Here is a 15,794-nt window from a genome sequence, read left to right on the forward strand (position 1 = left end):
GACTTGCTGGATAATTCATATCATTTTATACATAACTCCTCACTCAGAAGGTAGTGGAGATCTGCCTGGTCCCACACATTCAAAATGAATGGTCCCCATGGGAATACTACAAATTAACACACAAAGAAATTGGATCTAAATTATTAATGAGCAATATTTCTGAATAAGCAGGCAATATCATCAGTCAGTTCTCACCTCAACTCTTTTTCTTTCTTTCTCCTCCTTCTAGGATGGTCCTGAAGCTGGACAGACTGTGAAGGTGAGTGCTTATTATGTGCACACAAATTAATAAGGGGCGATTATGGGAACTAATAAAAAATCACAACGAGTCATTTGCAGCACATTGCTGTTTCATTATGTTATCTTCGAGGTCAGAGAGACCCTCAGTGTTAGAGCCATAAATCCTGACATTATAAACTGTGCCAAACAGTATGTTTCCCATTAGTTTACAAGACATTTACCCTTTGTAGTAAAATTATTACTGTGCAAGTGCTAAAACAGAAACTAAATCGAGGAGTCCTAAAACAGAACAGGGCAGGGTACATCAAATTCTCATGGGTTTTATGCATCCTGTATAGACTAGAGCACCTGGTATATCTTTAGTTCTGCACAGAATTTAATTTCACGTCTTCAGGAAAGGGACATCTGTTGTGTGCCAGGTGTGTGCCTCCTTTCCCTCCTGGTCCCTTGGCCCGTTTTCTCTTCATGCCCACACATTTCTCTTACCTCTAGCAACTCAATACCAAAGTTCAAACTTAATGGGATCAATGGAGTTCAAAATGGTTTTGAAGTGTGCTAGAGAGAAAGGGAGGATTTATTATGAAGGCCTCTAATCACAGCAAAAGGACAGAACTCAAAAATCCTGCTGGTTATGAAGCAAGAGTCCAGCTTCTTTCACGCAAATGTGAATTCCTGTGTGGTTGGGTTCAATGCTTAAGTGACAGAGAAGGCTGAGTTTGTGGTGGTGGACATAAGAAGCAAGTCATATTATGCTGCTGATGCCACACAGTGAAATAAAGCTTTTGGGTTTTACAGCTGGCCTTGACTGGCAGGGTAACTAAGCACTAAGTCAAACGAAATGAACATGGTTCCTTTGTGGGAGTTTGGAAATAGGATATCTGGGAAGTTTCATGGTGAGTGAATGTCTCAAAGGGAAAGCTAGCAAATTCCTAATGATCAAAAGAGTAGGCCGAGTTTCTCCAAACACATGACATGGAAAACACCTGAGGGACATTCCGCTTCCATCCATTCCCCTGTCGTTTGCTGTGTTAAGCATCCAAATATGCATATGCTAAAAGAGGATTCAATATCAGTGTCTTTGCTTTGAAATTGATTCTTGAAATACAATACATAGATATTCAAGCTTGGCTAGCAGAGTTTGAAAACTCAGAATTCAAATGTAAATTTCAAATGCACTGGATTGGTGTTTGGTGAAGTTTCAGAAACCATTGAAAGTACTAAAGGCAGAACTAACGCATGGAAGAATGCGTAGCTATGTAGTGGAACACATAGACTGATAAACATAGCTGAATTTTATGTGAACAGGTAGATTATGTGCTCTCAAGATTTTATTTCACAATTCTAAAGAGGGCATTTAAGTTATTTGGTATGCAAAGGGACTTGAATAGGTGGGAAAAAGGAACTTAGAAGTTCCTAGGGGCCAGGAGAAGGATAATATAGATGTGACTGCTAATGGCTCTCTCTTGTGGTTGATAGAGATGTTACGTATTTGGGGGATGGAGATTTTTTTTTAAATGTAATCCTTTAAAGGAGACAAGTAAGCATTGAGTCCAGCAGGGCTAAGCAGCATGGCTATGGGGTCTCAGACTCCATAGTGTCACACTTATCTGAACAAGGTGTCATGTTTTTGCTAGCTTTAATGGTGCTGATGATGCACTGATTTATAATATAAAGCACCATGTATCAATTATTGAATGTACTTATCATAACCAGCATTGTGTAAGCTGATTTCTGTAAACAATTGTATCTTTTTTCTTTAAAATAAGCATATTATGTTTTGAAAATCTTTTTGTTGTTTCCAGCCTGATCACAGCATTTCCCCAGAATAAATTTGTGGGGTCAACTCACATCCTTTGTGGAATACCATGCATAAAGAAAAATTTATCACACACATACCGCACCACACACACATACACACATGCACACACACTTACACCCACGTACGCTCCACCTTTAGTAGGCAGGTAACTTTTGTTAGCTATCTGTCACACTAAGTCCTTCTATATAGAAGTGTATATTCTGTGGGTGTCAAACTGTGATATTTACACCACATTGCATGAAAGTTTACTTGAGTGTCAGCTAAACAGCACAGCCACCACCACAAATAATCTCAGCGTTGTTCTCATTAACCCTCCTAACTCATACTGCCATGACAGGACTGGAGTCCATTACTATACACAGGCTGATCTCAGAAGATGGGTACTTCCCAGCATATGACTTTCTGGTAACAAAGTAACTCAGTGATGGTGTTCAGGTAACCAGGAAGCATGGAATCCGGTCCTTCAGCCTCTCCAGGGAGCAGAGTGGTCAGTGATGGTATTCAGGTATCTAGGATGCATGGAACCTGGGCCTGCAGCCCTGCAGCTTCTCCAGGGAGAAGCATGGCACCTTCAGAACACACTTGTATCATTTGAAAGTTCTGGGTTGAGGCTGGGAATGGTTCATGTTTCGAATTTTGAAGGGAGGTTCGACAGCATGGGGCCTATCCCTTTTTCTGTTTCTTTGCCTATGTGTGAGATTCTCAGTGCTGTGTCTGATGTCTGAGTTCTGAACCACTTTTGTCTCATGCCAGGTAGTAATAGCAATAAGCCCAGTGATGGTCTCTTCCCCTGAAGCAAGTGTTGTTATTCTTAATGAGGGTACACCACTGAGTTAGCCTCTTGAACATGATGGCACTTCAGGACTTTTTTTCCTGAGGCTTTAGATTCTGCCTAGCAACACGCAGGGTGGCCTAGCTTACTCAGTAAGACCCATGTAACAAGGAAAAGGAAATATTGAAGTAAAAAGTGACCTCTTATTTCACAATTGATTATTCGGTTTTCTTCTCAAGTTTAAAAGTAGAACACTGCCAGGCACCAGATGATCAGTGCAGTGATCTGGACACCCTGCAGGGTTAAGAAGTAATCTCTGTCTCCTCTGTTATCTACTCAACCCTTCCCTGCACCCACCCAAGCTACTCTGGTGAACATCATGCTCCCTGTCCTGTTTCCTAGCTGGATTCCTGTCGAGAAATTCTTCATTGTCTCTTACACATTTGTTTGTTTATTTATGTTCATTTTTTATGTTGTTTCCTTAGTCTCCAGGGAGTATATATGCACTTTATGATTTTTGGATTCTATCATTATTGATGGAGCTTAGAACATGTTACCCAGGAAGATGACCCTGGAATTGTTTAAGATGAAGGAAACAGAGAAAACTGTGGCAGGAGGAAGGTTCACTCTCCAGCCTTGTTCTACCATTCAACTTTGAAGTAGGCCATAAAAGAATTTCCTGACCTACCTACCCCAAAAGTAGACATAAGACACTCCCTCCAGAAAGGCCCTGCTTTTTTTCTGGTAAGCTGTGAAGACTCTGAACAAGCAGGCCTCAATAAGTTACCCCAGCGTATTGCTGTTAGATCAGAGTGCTGCTTTCTTTTCCGATCTCACTTCTCCTGTCCATAAAAAAGCTTTCCCTGTTTCTTTAGGTCTTTGTGTCTGAAGCTTCCCTCAGCACATAAAACTTAAATCAAGTGAATGTGCTTCTGTTTTCCCTTGTTAATCTGAATGTTTTTGCGGTGATCTTCACCCTAAACAATAGGAAAAGAGAGGGGAGAGGAGAGGGGAGGGGAGGGGAAGGGAGGGGAGGGGAGGGGAAAAGAGGAGTGTTTTGCTGAAGTGAGTCAAATGGAGACACAATGCCTTTTTGTACTGAGACCATTTTCTACTCCTAAGTTCTCTCGTCAGTCATCAGAAAGTAGCAATTGATGTTCATCTGTTTCCACTGCACATCCAGGCATCTAGGTTTTCTGAAGTTTCTATGAAATATTCCCTATATTATGAGTATCAGACTAAATTTTCTATAAAATATGTTCCTAAATTGAAGTGTTTATGTAATTATTATTTTATTAGTAAAAACTCAAGAGTCAGATACTGGGCTAAGCACCTGATTGATCAGAGAAGCAGTGGAGAAGTGACCAGTGACCTCTCTCTGTAAACACAAAGGCTGAACCTCTCAAGCCCTTCCCCACTGTTTCTCGTGTCTTACTATATGTTCTCAGTTCTCTAAAACCTCTTGGCTAATTTTAGTCAGCTAGTAGCTAACTCTGCTCTCTGATTCAAAGTAAACTTTATTGTCAGTCTCCAGAGTGTCAGAGTATGATCAAAATATCCCACAACGCTAACTCCTAATCCCGAGTGTAATTCTAGCCAAACCAAAGCCCTAAGGTGTACTCATTCCTTTAAAAGGAAGGCTTTCTAATAAGCTTAGTGTGAATCATTTTCTCTGAGGCTGTTACATGAACATCTTTGGGTGGAGGATGCTTTGGGTGTATTAAGGGGAGATTTACTCCTGGTAGGTAATCTCAATCTATTTATAGACCATGCTTGCACATATTGTTCTATGTTTGTGGTGCTTGGATGTTGTACGTAAAGGTTTAATTTTATGCTTTTAATGTAATAGGAAGTATGTCTTAATAAATGTTGAAATATTTACTTTCTAGATTGCTGCAGCAGAAAAAAAGGAGTTCTTTAAAGAAATGTTATTAAAACTTATCTTTAATCTCCTGGTGCCTGTGGCTGTTTTTAGTTTCCTGGATCAGGAGGTCTTACACATGATATGGAGGTCTAGCCATCTTGTAGTTTAGTGCACATAGAGGACACTTAGCTGGCAGCAAAGTCTGAAAGTTAATGTGCCTTGACATCTGTCAGAGGTGCCATAGGAAACTGAGCTCTATATCTTACTAACTTTGCCACTCTGGGGCATCCTCTTAACTGTGAACCTTGATTTCTTAATTTTCCAAGTGGAAAAACTTTAGAATTGGATGGTGATGGGAAGAAGCTGACATGGACATATATAAAATATATAAAAGATGTTAAGCAGGATTGATACACGTTTATGGGATTTGGACCCAGATGCTACTTCAGATCCCAGCCTTTTCAACACATGCTGTCACTGGTGTGTGTGTGTGTGTGTGTGTGTGTGTGTGTGTGTGTGTGTGTGTGTGTGTGTCTGTGTCTGTGTCTGTGTCTCTGTATGAGTGTGTGTCTATGTTGTTGTCTCTTTATGTGCTTATTTGTGGATGCTAGAGATGATTTTGGGCATTATTTTTCTGTGTCTTTCCACCTTGAGTTTTATTGAGATAGAGTCTCTAACTGACCTGGAGCTCAAAAAGTATAAGGGGCTAGATGACCAGCAAATCCCAGTGCTCTCTGTCTCTGCTGTTTCAGTGCTGGGTTTAAAAGTACACACATCATGCCTAGCTTTTTCCCTGTGTGTCGTAGGCATAGAACTCAGGTCCTCATGCCTGCTCAGCAAACACTTGACTGTAGCAGGAATCTTAGAAGGTCTTATTAATTAAATCAAACCTGGGCCAGGTATTGGGGTGAATGCTGGAAGGTCAGAGAAGCAGAACAAGCCACAGCTTCCTTACCTCACCAATTTCTCAGCTGATTCTGTTCCTCAGACTGGAAGTCTCTGAGTCCTCATCCAGAATGAATCTCAGCTGAACTGTGCTGCTCAAAGCCTAAAAGCTTAACCTGCTAAAAGCTGCTAGTTCGTGGTCCTCATGCCTTATATACCTTTCTGCTTTCTGTCATCACTCCCTGGGATTAAAGGCTCACTTCTGGGATTAAAGGCATGAGTCACCACGCCTGGCTATTTCCAATGTGGCCTTGAACTCACAGAGATCCAGAGGGATTTCTGCCTCTGGAATGCTAGGATTAAAGGCATGTGCTACCACTGCCTAACCTCTATGTTTAATATTATGACTGTTCTGTGTCTGACCCCAGATAAGTTTATTATCGTGCATAATATTTCGGGGAACACAATACTACCACACTTTACTGATTAAGCTATCTCACCAGTTCTATTCTTTCATGCATGTGTGTCTGTATATGCCTATTTGTGTGTGTGTACATGGATATTCATGTGTGTGAATCTAGCTACACACAAGCCTCAGAGCACATGTAGGAATGGAGTACCCTCTCTGATGTCAATTCTGACCTTCTACCTTGAGATAGGGTCTCTTTTTTGCTTTTTAACTGCTTATGCCAAGGTAGCTGGCCTTTCAGTTTCCAGAGATTTTCCTGTCTCTATCTTCCATCTCCCTGTAGGAATGTTGAGATAACTAATACTGTGGATACACATCTTCTATGTGGTTTCTGAGGAGTAAGATTCAGGTCGTCATGCCGTGTAAACAGAATTCTCACCCACTGAGCCATCTCCCCAGTACCAGAACACCAGCACTATTGCCTAATTTTCTTTTGCTTTCTTCTTTTTTAAAATCTTATTTATTTATTTATTTATTTATTTATTTATTTATTTATTTATTTATTTATTTAGAAACAGTACCTGTCTAGACAATTCTGACTGTCCCGGAACTCACTATGTAGACCAGTCTAGATTTGAACTAATAGAGATCTGGCTATTTGCCTGCTGAGTGATGGCATTAAAGGTGTGCACCGCAACACCTGGCTTGTTTTTCTTGATAACAATCTCACTTCTATTTTCTTACCTTTAAACTAGGATGAGAGTAGGCCTTAGTGAATGTTCCTGACATTCAAATTCTGGCCCATGGTTTACTTTTTGATATATACTGCATTTTCTCACAATTAATTATTACCTAATAGCTTAAATTTTTGGAAAAATTTGATCTGGTCATATATCTTGATTTTTTTAAATGCTTTAAACTTGTTATGATAAAAGACCACTTGAGCTAGATATAGTGACACATAATAACTCAAGCATTTGAGAGGCAGAGGCAGAGGGGAAGCAAGTTCAAGGCTGGATTGGACTATAAAGCAAGGCTTTACCCATTTCTTCCCTCCTTACACACACACACACACACACACACACACAAATACATGAAACAACTTGAAAATTAAAAATGTGCATATTTTTTAAAATATTTCTTGAAAATGTATTGAAAAGTATTTCTGTGTTTGTCCTGATTTATTGCTTGTCTGCTCTGCTCTGAATTTTGATGCTTCTGCATTGTTCCTGTGAATGGATCAACAGTGACCAGAAAAATTGTCTAAAGTGGGTTTTCATTATAGAAACCTGTCCCTGTGCTGATTCAGTCAGTGGGTATGGATCCAGAAGTTTGTTTTGACAGACGCCACAGTGACTCTGAGCCATCCTGCATCCTAGTGCCAAGGCTAAGCCAGGGTAGTGAGAAACAGACCTGGAAGACTCCTCATGCACTCAACCATTTTCATCTCAGACTTGCTACAAAGGAAGATGTGGTGTGCACAGGGTGGAGAAACCTGTAGCTTGATAATGAAAAAGATTTGGGTTTGTTATTTATTATTTTCATTTGGAATGAAATTTCAGAGAGCTACAATTCGCCACAGGTCTTTTATCCTCTGATGAAAGCCACTGTGAACACTGCCTTGTCTCTGTTTATACCTAATGCATGTATTTACTGCCGGAAGAATTAGTATCTTCAGGATGCAGTAGCTTTTATCTTGTAGAATTGCCTTATAATTTGCATCTGTTCCCAGAATAAATCTAATTTGACTGAGTTCAATAAACCAAAGACAACTGCAATATTCAGTGGACAGCTTTGAGTGTACTTGTTGGGATTGGCTACTTTGAGAAGGCATTCAGACCTCCTTCTGATGCCTTGGGGACAAAAGCCTTGGTCCCTAGCTCTCTTGGCCAAAGAAGACATGAGAAGCCTCCCAGGCCTCCTTAGGAAATCCTTTCTCTCTTATTAAAACTTCACGCTTTCTCCTAAGTAGCTACCAAAACAGTAACCTCCTCTGATTCTTTTTATTTTCAGTTCAGCACGGTGGTTTTTCTTTTTTGATGTGCCTGTTGCCTTCCCCTCACAATTTCTGTCCTTCTTTTAATTGTCCTCAAGAAGGGCAATTAAAAGAAGAGATTTTTGAGGATCTTTCTCCTTCCAGCAGTTAGAAAGGAGATGACAATCAAAACAGTCTTTGGATATGATAGATGTTGACAATCAAGAAGTCTAAAGCAGGATAGGAGTGGTTGGAAATGAGGGGGAGGATCGAGAGAAAGGAGAGGTAAGGAGGCCGTGTCTATTCCTCTTCTTGCTAAAGGTCTGGCGAGAAAGCCTCAACAGTCCAAATTACAGGTTCTGAAGAAGGGAGGTGGTGCTTGAACCTGAAGGAGGATGTAGAAATCAAGGAAGGCTTTGAGACCCTAAGGCACCAGGCATTTATTTTTCTCTGTGTTCCTTATCTGAGCTTTGGGGGGCCTTTTCTATCACACAGACCTTGCCCAGATATTTCCTCTAGATCTTCTCACTCCCAGAGCAGTGCTTCTGGAATGAATGTCCCTCCTTCTACATGGACTTCATTCTCCAGGGAAGGGGAAGGAAGCAGAAGTTTTCCATTTCCAGTTGGCTTTCATTTGCATGATACCTGTTGGGTCAGAACAAATGAATCATCTAAGCTCCATGATAGTTTCGTATTTTAACTTTTTAAATTGTAGTTTTTATGTGCTATTTTCTCCAACATTTGGTAAATAATCCAGAAAGGATGGGGTAGCCCTGGTTGATAGGAAATGCAAGGCAGTTAAAATATAGAGAACAGGAGAGGGAACAGGAGAGAGAACCCCAGAGCCAAACCGCCCAGTTTTAAGCACAGATGTTTCACTGGCCAAGCATTTCTACTCTCTGTAAGCCAGGTTTGCTGAAACCTAGTATTGATTTCCACATGTGTAAAATGAGAATTTTACCAGTCATTTATTACCTTCTAGGGATATTGTAATAACCAAATGGATGACTACGTGCCCAGGCCTTTAAAACTGTGCCTTGCACATAGTGAAGTCTCAAAAACATTTACCATAAGCTTTTGTAATTTCTACTTAAATTTCTCTGCAGCTCTCAAAGGTAGGTAGTAATATCTTATGCATGAGGAGTTGAGGTTTACAGAGACAAGTCACTTACCTAGAAGCACACCTAACAGGTAGTAGAATTAGGAAATCAAACCCAAGGCAGAGGAAGAACCTACAGCTCCCTTGTGTCACGTGGTCAGTCTGCTCCTTAAAAAACTTCAGTCACCCCATCAGCACAGCCTGAGTTGGTCCAGAAGAGGGAGAGGTTGTATAAATATTATGTTTGCTGCATGACAGATTGGTTCTATAACCCTTTGCTTGGCTTAGAATAATGCTGGCTTCCACCCAAAAATACCCCGAGGACTCTCATTGTTAACTAGATTGTACAGGTGAAGATTAGCAAATCAAAACATTGCTTTATTGCTGTATGTCCATTTATAGTAGAATTATAGGTTTTGGGTGTTTAATTTTTTGTTAGTGTTAACAACAAATTCCACCAGTAATTGGAGGCCCTGGCATACAGCAGAGTTGGTATTTAGTGATTTAATTTTATTTTAAGATCTGTAATGCAGAAATGTAGAAAATATGACAGATGTGATCCTGCTGTCAGTTTTTTTTTAGCATTCAGTAGACTTCCATCTGAAGTTTAGATTTGGGGATTTCTGTATAATCACTGTGAAAAACAATGTTCTCTGCAGAGAGAGAGAGATGTTCAGTAGACCCCAAGATCCCAAATAACTGTAAATATTGCTCAGCTTTTTACCTCTGTTGATACAGTAATGAAGCCAGTTACTCACTGTTACCATTTTTGCTGTGTGATAGATACTTGGTGCTCCAAAAACAATAATTGAAAGGGCTTTGAAGGTGGTAAAGTGTTTACCTAAAAAACACGAGAGCCTGTGTTCATCCCCAAGAAACTATGTTGAAAAAGTATTATTAAATCAGGGCATGGTAGCACACTCTTGTGATCCATGTGCTGGAAATGCAGAGACAGTGGACTCTGAGACTCACAAGCCAGCCAGCCTGGCCTATGTGGGGATGCTCAGCTAGGAAGAAAGAGATCCTGTCATAAAAAATAAACGTGCACCGGTACCCGACACAACACCCCCAGCCTCCAAGTTTGTTCTCTAGCCTCAGGTGAATGTGCACATGCACATAAACCTGCACATACACGAATACTCACAGGTACACACAGATGCACTAATAACAATGACCATTAAAGTGTTGATTCTCACCAGCGTGCTGTTTCAGGCCTGGACAATTCTTGGTTTAAATTATCTAAACCCGTGTAATCAGCTCCTTCCAACAACAGATATTTTAAGCCTGCAGTATCTAAACAATGGGCTTGGCAGAAATGTGGAACCAGCTAAAAATGCTTCTCTTGCCGGGCGGTGGTGGCGCACGCCTTTAATCCCAGCACTCGGGAGGCAGAGCCAGGCGGATCTCTGTGAGTTCGAGGCCAGCCTGGTCTCCAAAGCGAGTTCCAGGAAAGGCACAAAGCTACACAGAGAAACCCTGTCTCGAAAAACCAAAAAAAAAAAAAAAAAAATGCTTCTCTTTAAGTGCATGTGGCCAGTTTAGTCTCCATAGACTAGCCCTTCGTTATCACGACACTTCTGCAATGCGCAGTGCCCAATGAGAGCCCAGAAAGTAATGTGTGCTGTGCTAGAAGTTGGGCATTCAGCTGAAATAAGTCCAGATGTTCTGAGATTTCATTTCACGAATTACTAATAGCTAAGAATAATAAAGTATAAGAGCAGGTTGCCTTGAGCTACATGTCTAAGTTTTAAAACTATACATTGCTTAGAAATGGCCTCTGGGTAGAAACAGTAGAAGGAACACATTGAGGGGGGTGATGGCTCCTCAGGTGGCCTAAATCTGTAGCATTTTATTTCCAAATTGAGTAATACATCTCCAGTTGCTAATCATAATCTCAAATTTTTAAATATTCATATTTTACGGCTTATTAAATATAAAAGAAAAATATAGAGTGATCCTAGTAACTTTTGTTTTACAAAGGCCCCATCAAAGGATTTTTTACCAAGATATGACTATTACAATTCATTCTGTTTGCTTTATTATCTCCAACATATATGTGCTTCTCATACCCTTGAATCCAAACCTCTGAGGATAGGGATCGTGGCAGAGTTTTATAAAGCCACACAGTTAGATGTTCCCCAGATTTATGGTCTGCTCCTTCATTTATTTGTACAAATACACTTTTGAATCTTGCCCTGAATGACCTGACTTTACTCTTAGCCCCATATTCATCTTGAATTACTCATTTCCTTCCGGGGGCTCCTCTTTACCCTTTGTGCCAAAAGCATAATAAAGTAATTCCCAAGACTCAAAAAGCAACTGGAAAAATTACGGATTGAGTGACTGAGCCTGGCTCAGGTGGGAACAGGAGTAATGAATTATAGACATGGAAACCTGCTGAGCCACGGACATGTAGAAATTAGAGTGATGACCTGCCTAATGACATCTGAGTGAAAAATATTAGGTTGATGAGACTCTAATGGCCCTCAGGCAAAATACAGTGCCCCCCCCCAGCATTGTGAATCATTTCAGTGCTGGGAAAGTATAATTCTGAAATTTAACCCTCATGTCAGGAGACATCAATCCTACCTCTATATTTTAATGACAGATTCTTTCTCTGGAGAAGACTCTCATCCACCATGATCAGAAAAAATAGAGACATGCAATTATGGAAGCTTTCTCAACAAGATAATGTTCCAGCTTCAGAGGCAGAAGACAAACAGTGATTTGAAATCTTGTGTTCCATCAGTGTAGAGATAATGTACTTCGATTCTGATATGGATGTTGCCATTTCCTGTATCTGGTATTTTTTTCCAAAAGGCTTTTCTCCCTCCTGATTTTATAGAAAAGGTAAACATGGAGCTGTTTAAGAAGTTGACCTTCCTTAAGTGGTTAAGAAAAATAAACAACATTGAGTGAACAAAGTGAACCGCTAGATACTCTTTTACTTTATGATGAAACCCATTTATCCTAATGTTCACATGCAGCTCTCACTCTCCAGTCTACATATCAGGAACTGTTCCCTAAACAAAGAAATGGCTTCTTCTGCTTCCTATCTGACTGCCCTGAAAAACAACCCAAGAGGGGCTTTTATTTGTGTTTCAAATCATCTGTTGGTTGTAAATGCTATAAATTCCCAGATGCAATCATGTCCTAGCAGTATAATTTTGATGAAACTGTTCAGCCATGAAAAGAATAAATGTGATTTTAAGATCAGATCCACCATCAAATGGTCATAGATGAATCTCACTCTTGAGGAAAAGACTCAAAGCATGAGCCTTCAGAGAATTCTGGAAGGCCTAGTGACCTGGGAAATCAGCTACTGTCTGTTATTCTTACAGCCTCCCTCTCCCAGCGTGTGCGCGTGCGTGCACACGCACGCACGTGCGCAAACACACACATACACAGGCACACACACACACACACACACACACACACACACACACACACACATGCACATCTGTCTTTTATCTTTGACATCTCGCAGTCCAGGGCACTGTGAGAGAGCTGTTTCCAGTTCTGCACAGCTCTCATTTGTAGTTGATGCTGACCCAGGGCTACCCCATTCCTACCTCCCTTGTTTGCCTACTTAGCACTCATTCTTTAGGAACAGACTTTGTATTAAATGTACCAATAGTAGAATGCTGAGGATGTGTAGAAGTTCTGGAGTTCACAGTGAATTCTTCTAAGCAGCGTTTTTTACATCAGATGTTGTTACACTCTGGGCTAGAGTGCAAGGAAGGGCAGCCAAGAAATATTCTTAGCTTTGCATTCATTCCAACAACCAAATGAACAAGCAAACCATCACAGACTTGAATAGTGTTAGAAATGCTGTAACAACGTGTGAAATGGGAGAACCCAGAGAGAGAAAAGGAGGAGGGTGACTGCTTTATTTGGGGGGAACAAAAAAGGCCTATTAAAGACATGACAAACTATGAGAATTGTAGACTGAATAATGACAGAACTTCCCCCAGTTGGGGAAGAACATTCTGGACAAAGAAAATAACAGTGGGAGTGAAGTTCCCCCATTGTAGGAAATGATGATGAGAATGAAGAACATGAGGCTAAAGGTCAGTTTGAAGAGGTGCAAGGGAGAACTTTTGCCAGGCCTTGTACATTGTTGGAAGGAAAGAGTGTTAATTCTCTTCAAAGTGTTTTTGATGGTTCAGATATTCTAAGGATAAAAGATATTTCTACCTACTGTAGATCATCTTAACTAGACTCATATTTAAGTGTCTAAGTATATTCTAGAATTTGAATAATTAGTGTCCCGTATCTATTATGGTCTTGATGGTTATCACCAATGTTCTTTTTCTACACATGTGATTGTTTAGGATACAAGGAGTTAAAATGGATTGAACTCTTTTTATAGTGGCAGGTGTACACTTCATTTTGTATAATCCAGAAGTTTCCAAACTCCTTTGTTGAATGCCAGACAGTAGACATTTTAGTTTCTGAATTTCAGATGTACTCTGTCACAATAATACAATTTTGATTTTGTAGCGTAAAAGTCATCACAGAATGTATGAAAATGAATTTTCAAAGTGGACATGGCTGTGTTGGAATAAAACTTTATTTATAAGAGGGGTAGTAGTCTAAATTTGGCCTGGAACCTAAAATATTCCACCTAATTCTTTATGCCATGATTTTATGAAATTAGTCTTCACTGAAGCCCTTCCAGTATAGGCTTGCCAGACTTGAGGAACAATGTTTTGGTCATCACAGAGACTTCTAGGCATGAGCTGCAGGAGTGGGTGTTCCCCTCATGACCAGTTATCAACAAGAAAAGAGTTTGTCCTAACAGCAGCTGGCAGTCATTGTACAGTGTTTAGGGCAACTTGCTGATGGTATCTGAAATGGCGGAAGTAAAATAAAGCTCCTTTCTTGGTGATGTCACTAGGTCCTTATGTTAACCAGTCCTAAAGCCTGCCCCACCTCTAGGCATTTTCACTTATTTGATTCCACCAAGTTCTCCATTGTTTAAGCTAGGCAAAGTTGACTCTTGCCACTATCATGAGAAGATATGTTCAACTAGACCCTCTGCTCTAAAATATTCAGTTATTGTTAGTCCTTAATATGCTTAACTGGCAGTTTGCATAAACAATTTCTAAGTGCTTATGCACATCTGCAGTGCTCATCAGATGCCAATGGCAATCTTTGAATGAAAGTCTGCAAATCAATGGCCCTAGAAGAACTTAACTTCCAATAGGCTGCCTCTGGTGCATGACCACACAGTAATTCCATTAACTTTAATGATGGTACTGCTGCACAAAATGGACCCTGTTAGTCTATTCTCCTCTTTGTTTTTGGCATTAAATCTTCTCCTACAGCTAACTCTTCAGGGTAAAGTATGTGCAGCTATGCCATTCATTTCTTGGCCTTTATTCATATATGCAGGACTCTCCTTCCCTAGGAGGGAGTCCTAAATGAGTGCATTAAAAATGAATTTCCTATGCCATTTGTCCATGCTGAGAAAACCCCAGAGTCAGGGACATCAGTGGATTATTATTGATTGTTGCAAGATACAATAAAATCATAAATATGACTCAAAACAATTACTATGGTCACATTAGCAAATTATCAAATCCATAATTTTCTCTGGAGACTGGCCTCCGAGATTTAAATAAAGTGCCAGAGGGAGGAAAGTTGTATTTTAGGAATGAGACAAGTAGGGCATGGAGAGAGAAATTTATGATTTAATTTACTGGGTAATCTAATTGAGAATAACTATTGGATTTCTAAAAAGTGAACTTTGATTAGCTGCAGGTGTCAGAAATAAACTGAAAATATGGGTCAGTTTATGGGTTTTGGAGAGTCTTTGGGGAGGTGGGCAGGAAGGTATTCATTGTGAGGAATAACAGTCTTATGTGACCTTCAGCCCATTTCCTTCTATGTTCTTGTTGTCTGTGTTCAAATAATTGGATTATACCTGAGACTAGCTGGCTCTTCCCTGACCCGTGCTTTTCACTTTCTTCACCAAGTGTCATTCCCGCCCCCAACACACACACACACTTAGAAATAAATCAGTTGGAAATGAAATTACCCACCACATTCATTTTTCACCATCTAGTAAATGAGTCTCTCTAAAGAACAGGAGAGCCTCCCTTTCAGCTCAAGCTTAATCAGATCCTTCTCTTTGGCAGAGGTGGTACAGACTATTGTCTCTGCCTTCGTCAGGCTTCTCATCTATACTGGATTATGAGGCAATGCATTCTGTGAAACCTGTAGCGGCATGTTCATAGAGGCCTGTGCACATTTTCTAAAGTTCTAACTGGAAGCCTGGCTCCTGGCTTTAAATTTATAGCCACAGCGTCTTGGAATAAAGCTGCCCATTGCACCCTCTTCCCAGTTAGCAACTGTGGAAGTTCACCTGCAGCTCTGGCCACTGCTGCCCTCTGATGACAGACACACCCATACCAGCGGCTAGAGTTTTAGGAATGGATCTGTTCTGTGGTATTGTATTCCCCCAAATATTGTGCATGCTAATAAACTTATCTGGGGTCAGAGACAGAGCAGCCACAATATTAAACATAAAGGTTAGGCAGTGGTAGCACACGCCTTTAATCCTAGCAATCCAGGGGCAGAAATCCATGTGTTCAAGGATACAGCCAAGCATGGTGACTCACGCCTTTAATCCCAGAAAGTGAGCCTTTAATCCCAGGGAGTGATGGTAGAAAGCAGAAAGGTATATAAGGTGTGGAGACCAGAAACTAGAAGCATTTGGCTGGTTA

The 15,794-nt window shown here is 40.4% G+C and overlaps 1 protein-coding gene across 7 annotated transcripts in view; it reads left to right on the plus strand.

Annotated features, from left to right (window-relative positions):
• The window catches only part of Fhit (fragile histidine triad diadenosine triphosphatase), a 1,554,732-nt gene that overhangs the window by 1,235,961 nt on the left and 302,977 nt on the right, over nucleotides 1–15,794 (plus strand). For all 7 annotated transcript variants that reach the window (XM_052734142.1, XM_052734140.1, XM_052734139.1 and 4 more), the window contains one exon: nucleotides 230–259. In XM_052734142.1, coding sequence (XP_052590102.1) covers nucleotides 230–259 — 30 coding nt within the window. The remainder of the gene's footprint in view (nucleotides 1–229; nucleotides 260–15,794) is intronic.

Source organism: Peromyscus californicus, unplaced genomic scaffold, assembly GCF_007827085.1.
Source record: "Peromyscus californicus insignis strain IS unplaced genomic scaffold, ASM782708v3 Scaffold_12__1_contigs__length_115047231, whole genome shotgun sequence".
Classification (NCBI taxonomy): Eukaryota; Metazoa; Chordata; class Mammalia; order Rodentia; family Cricetidae; genus Peromyscus; species Peromyscus californicus.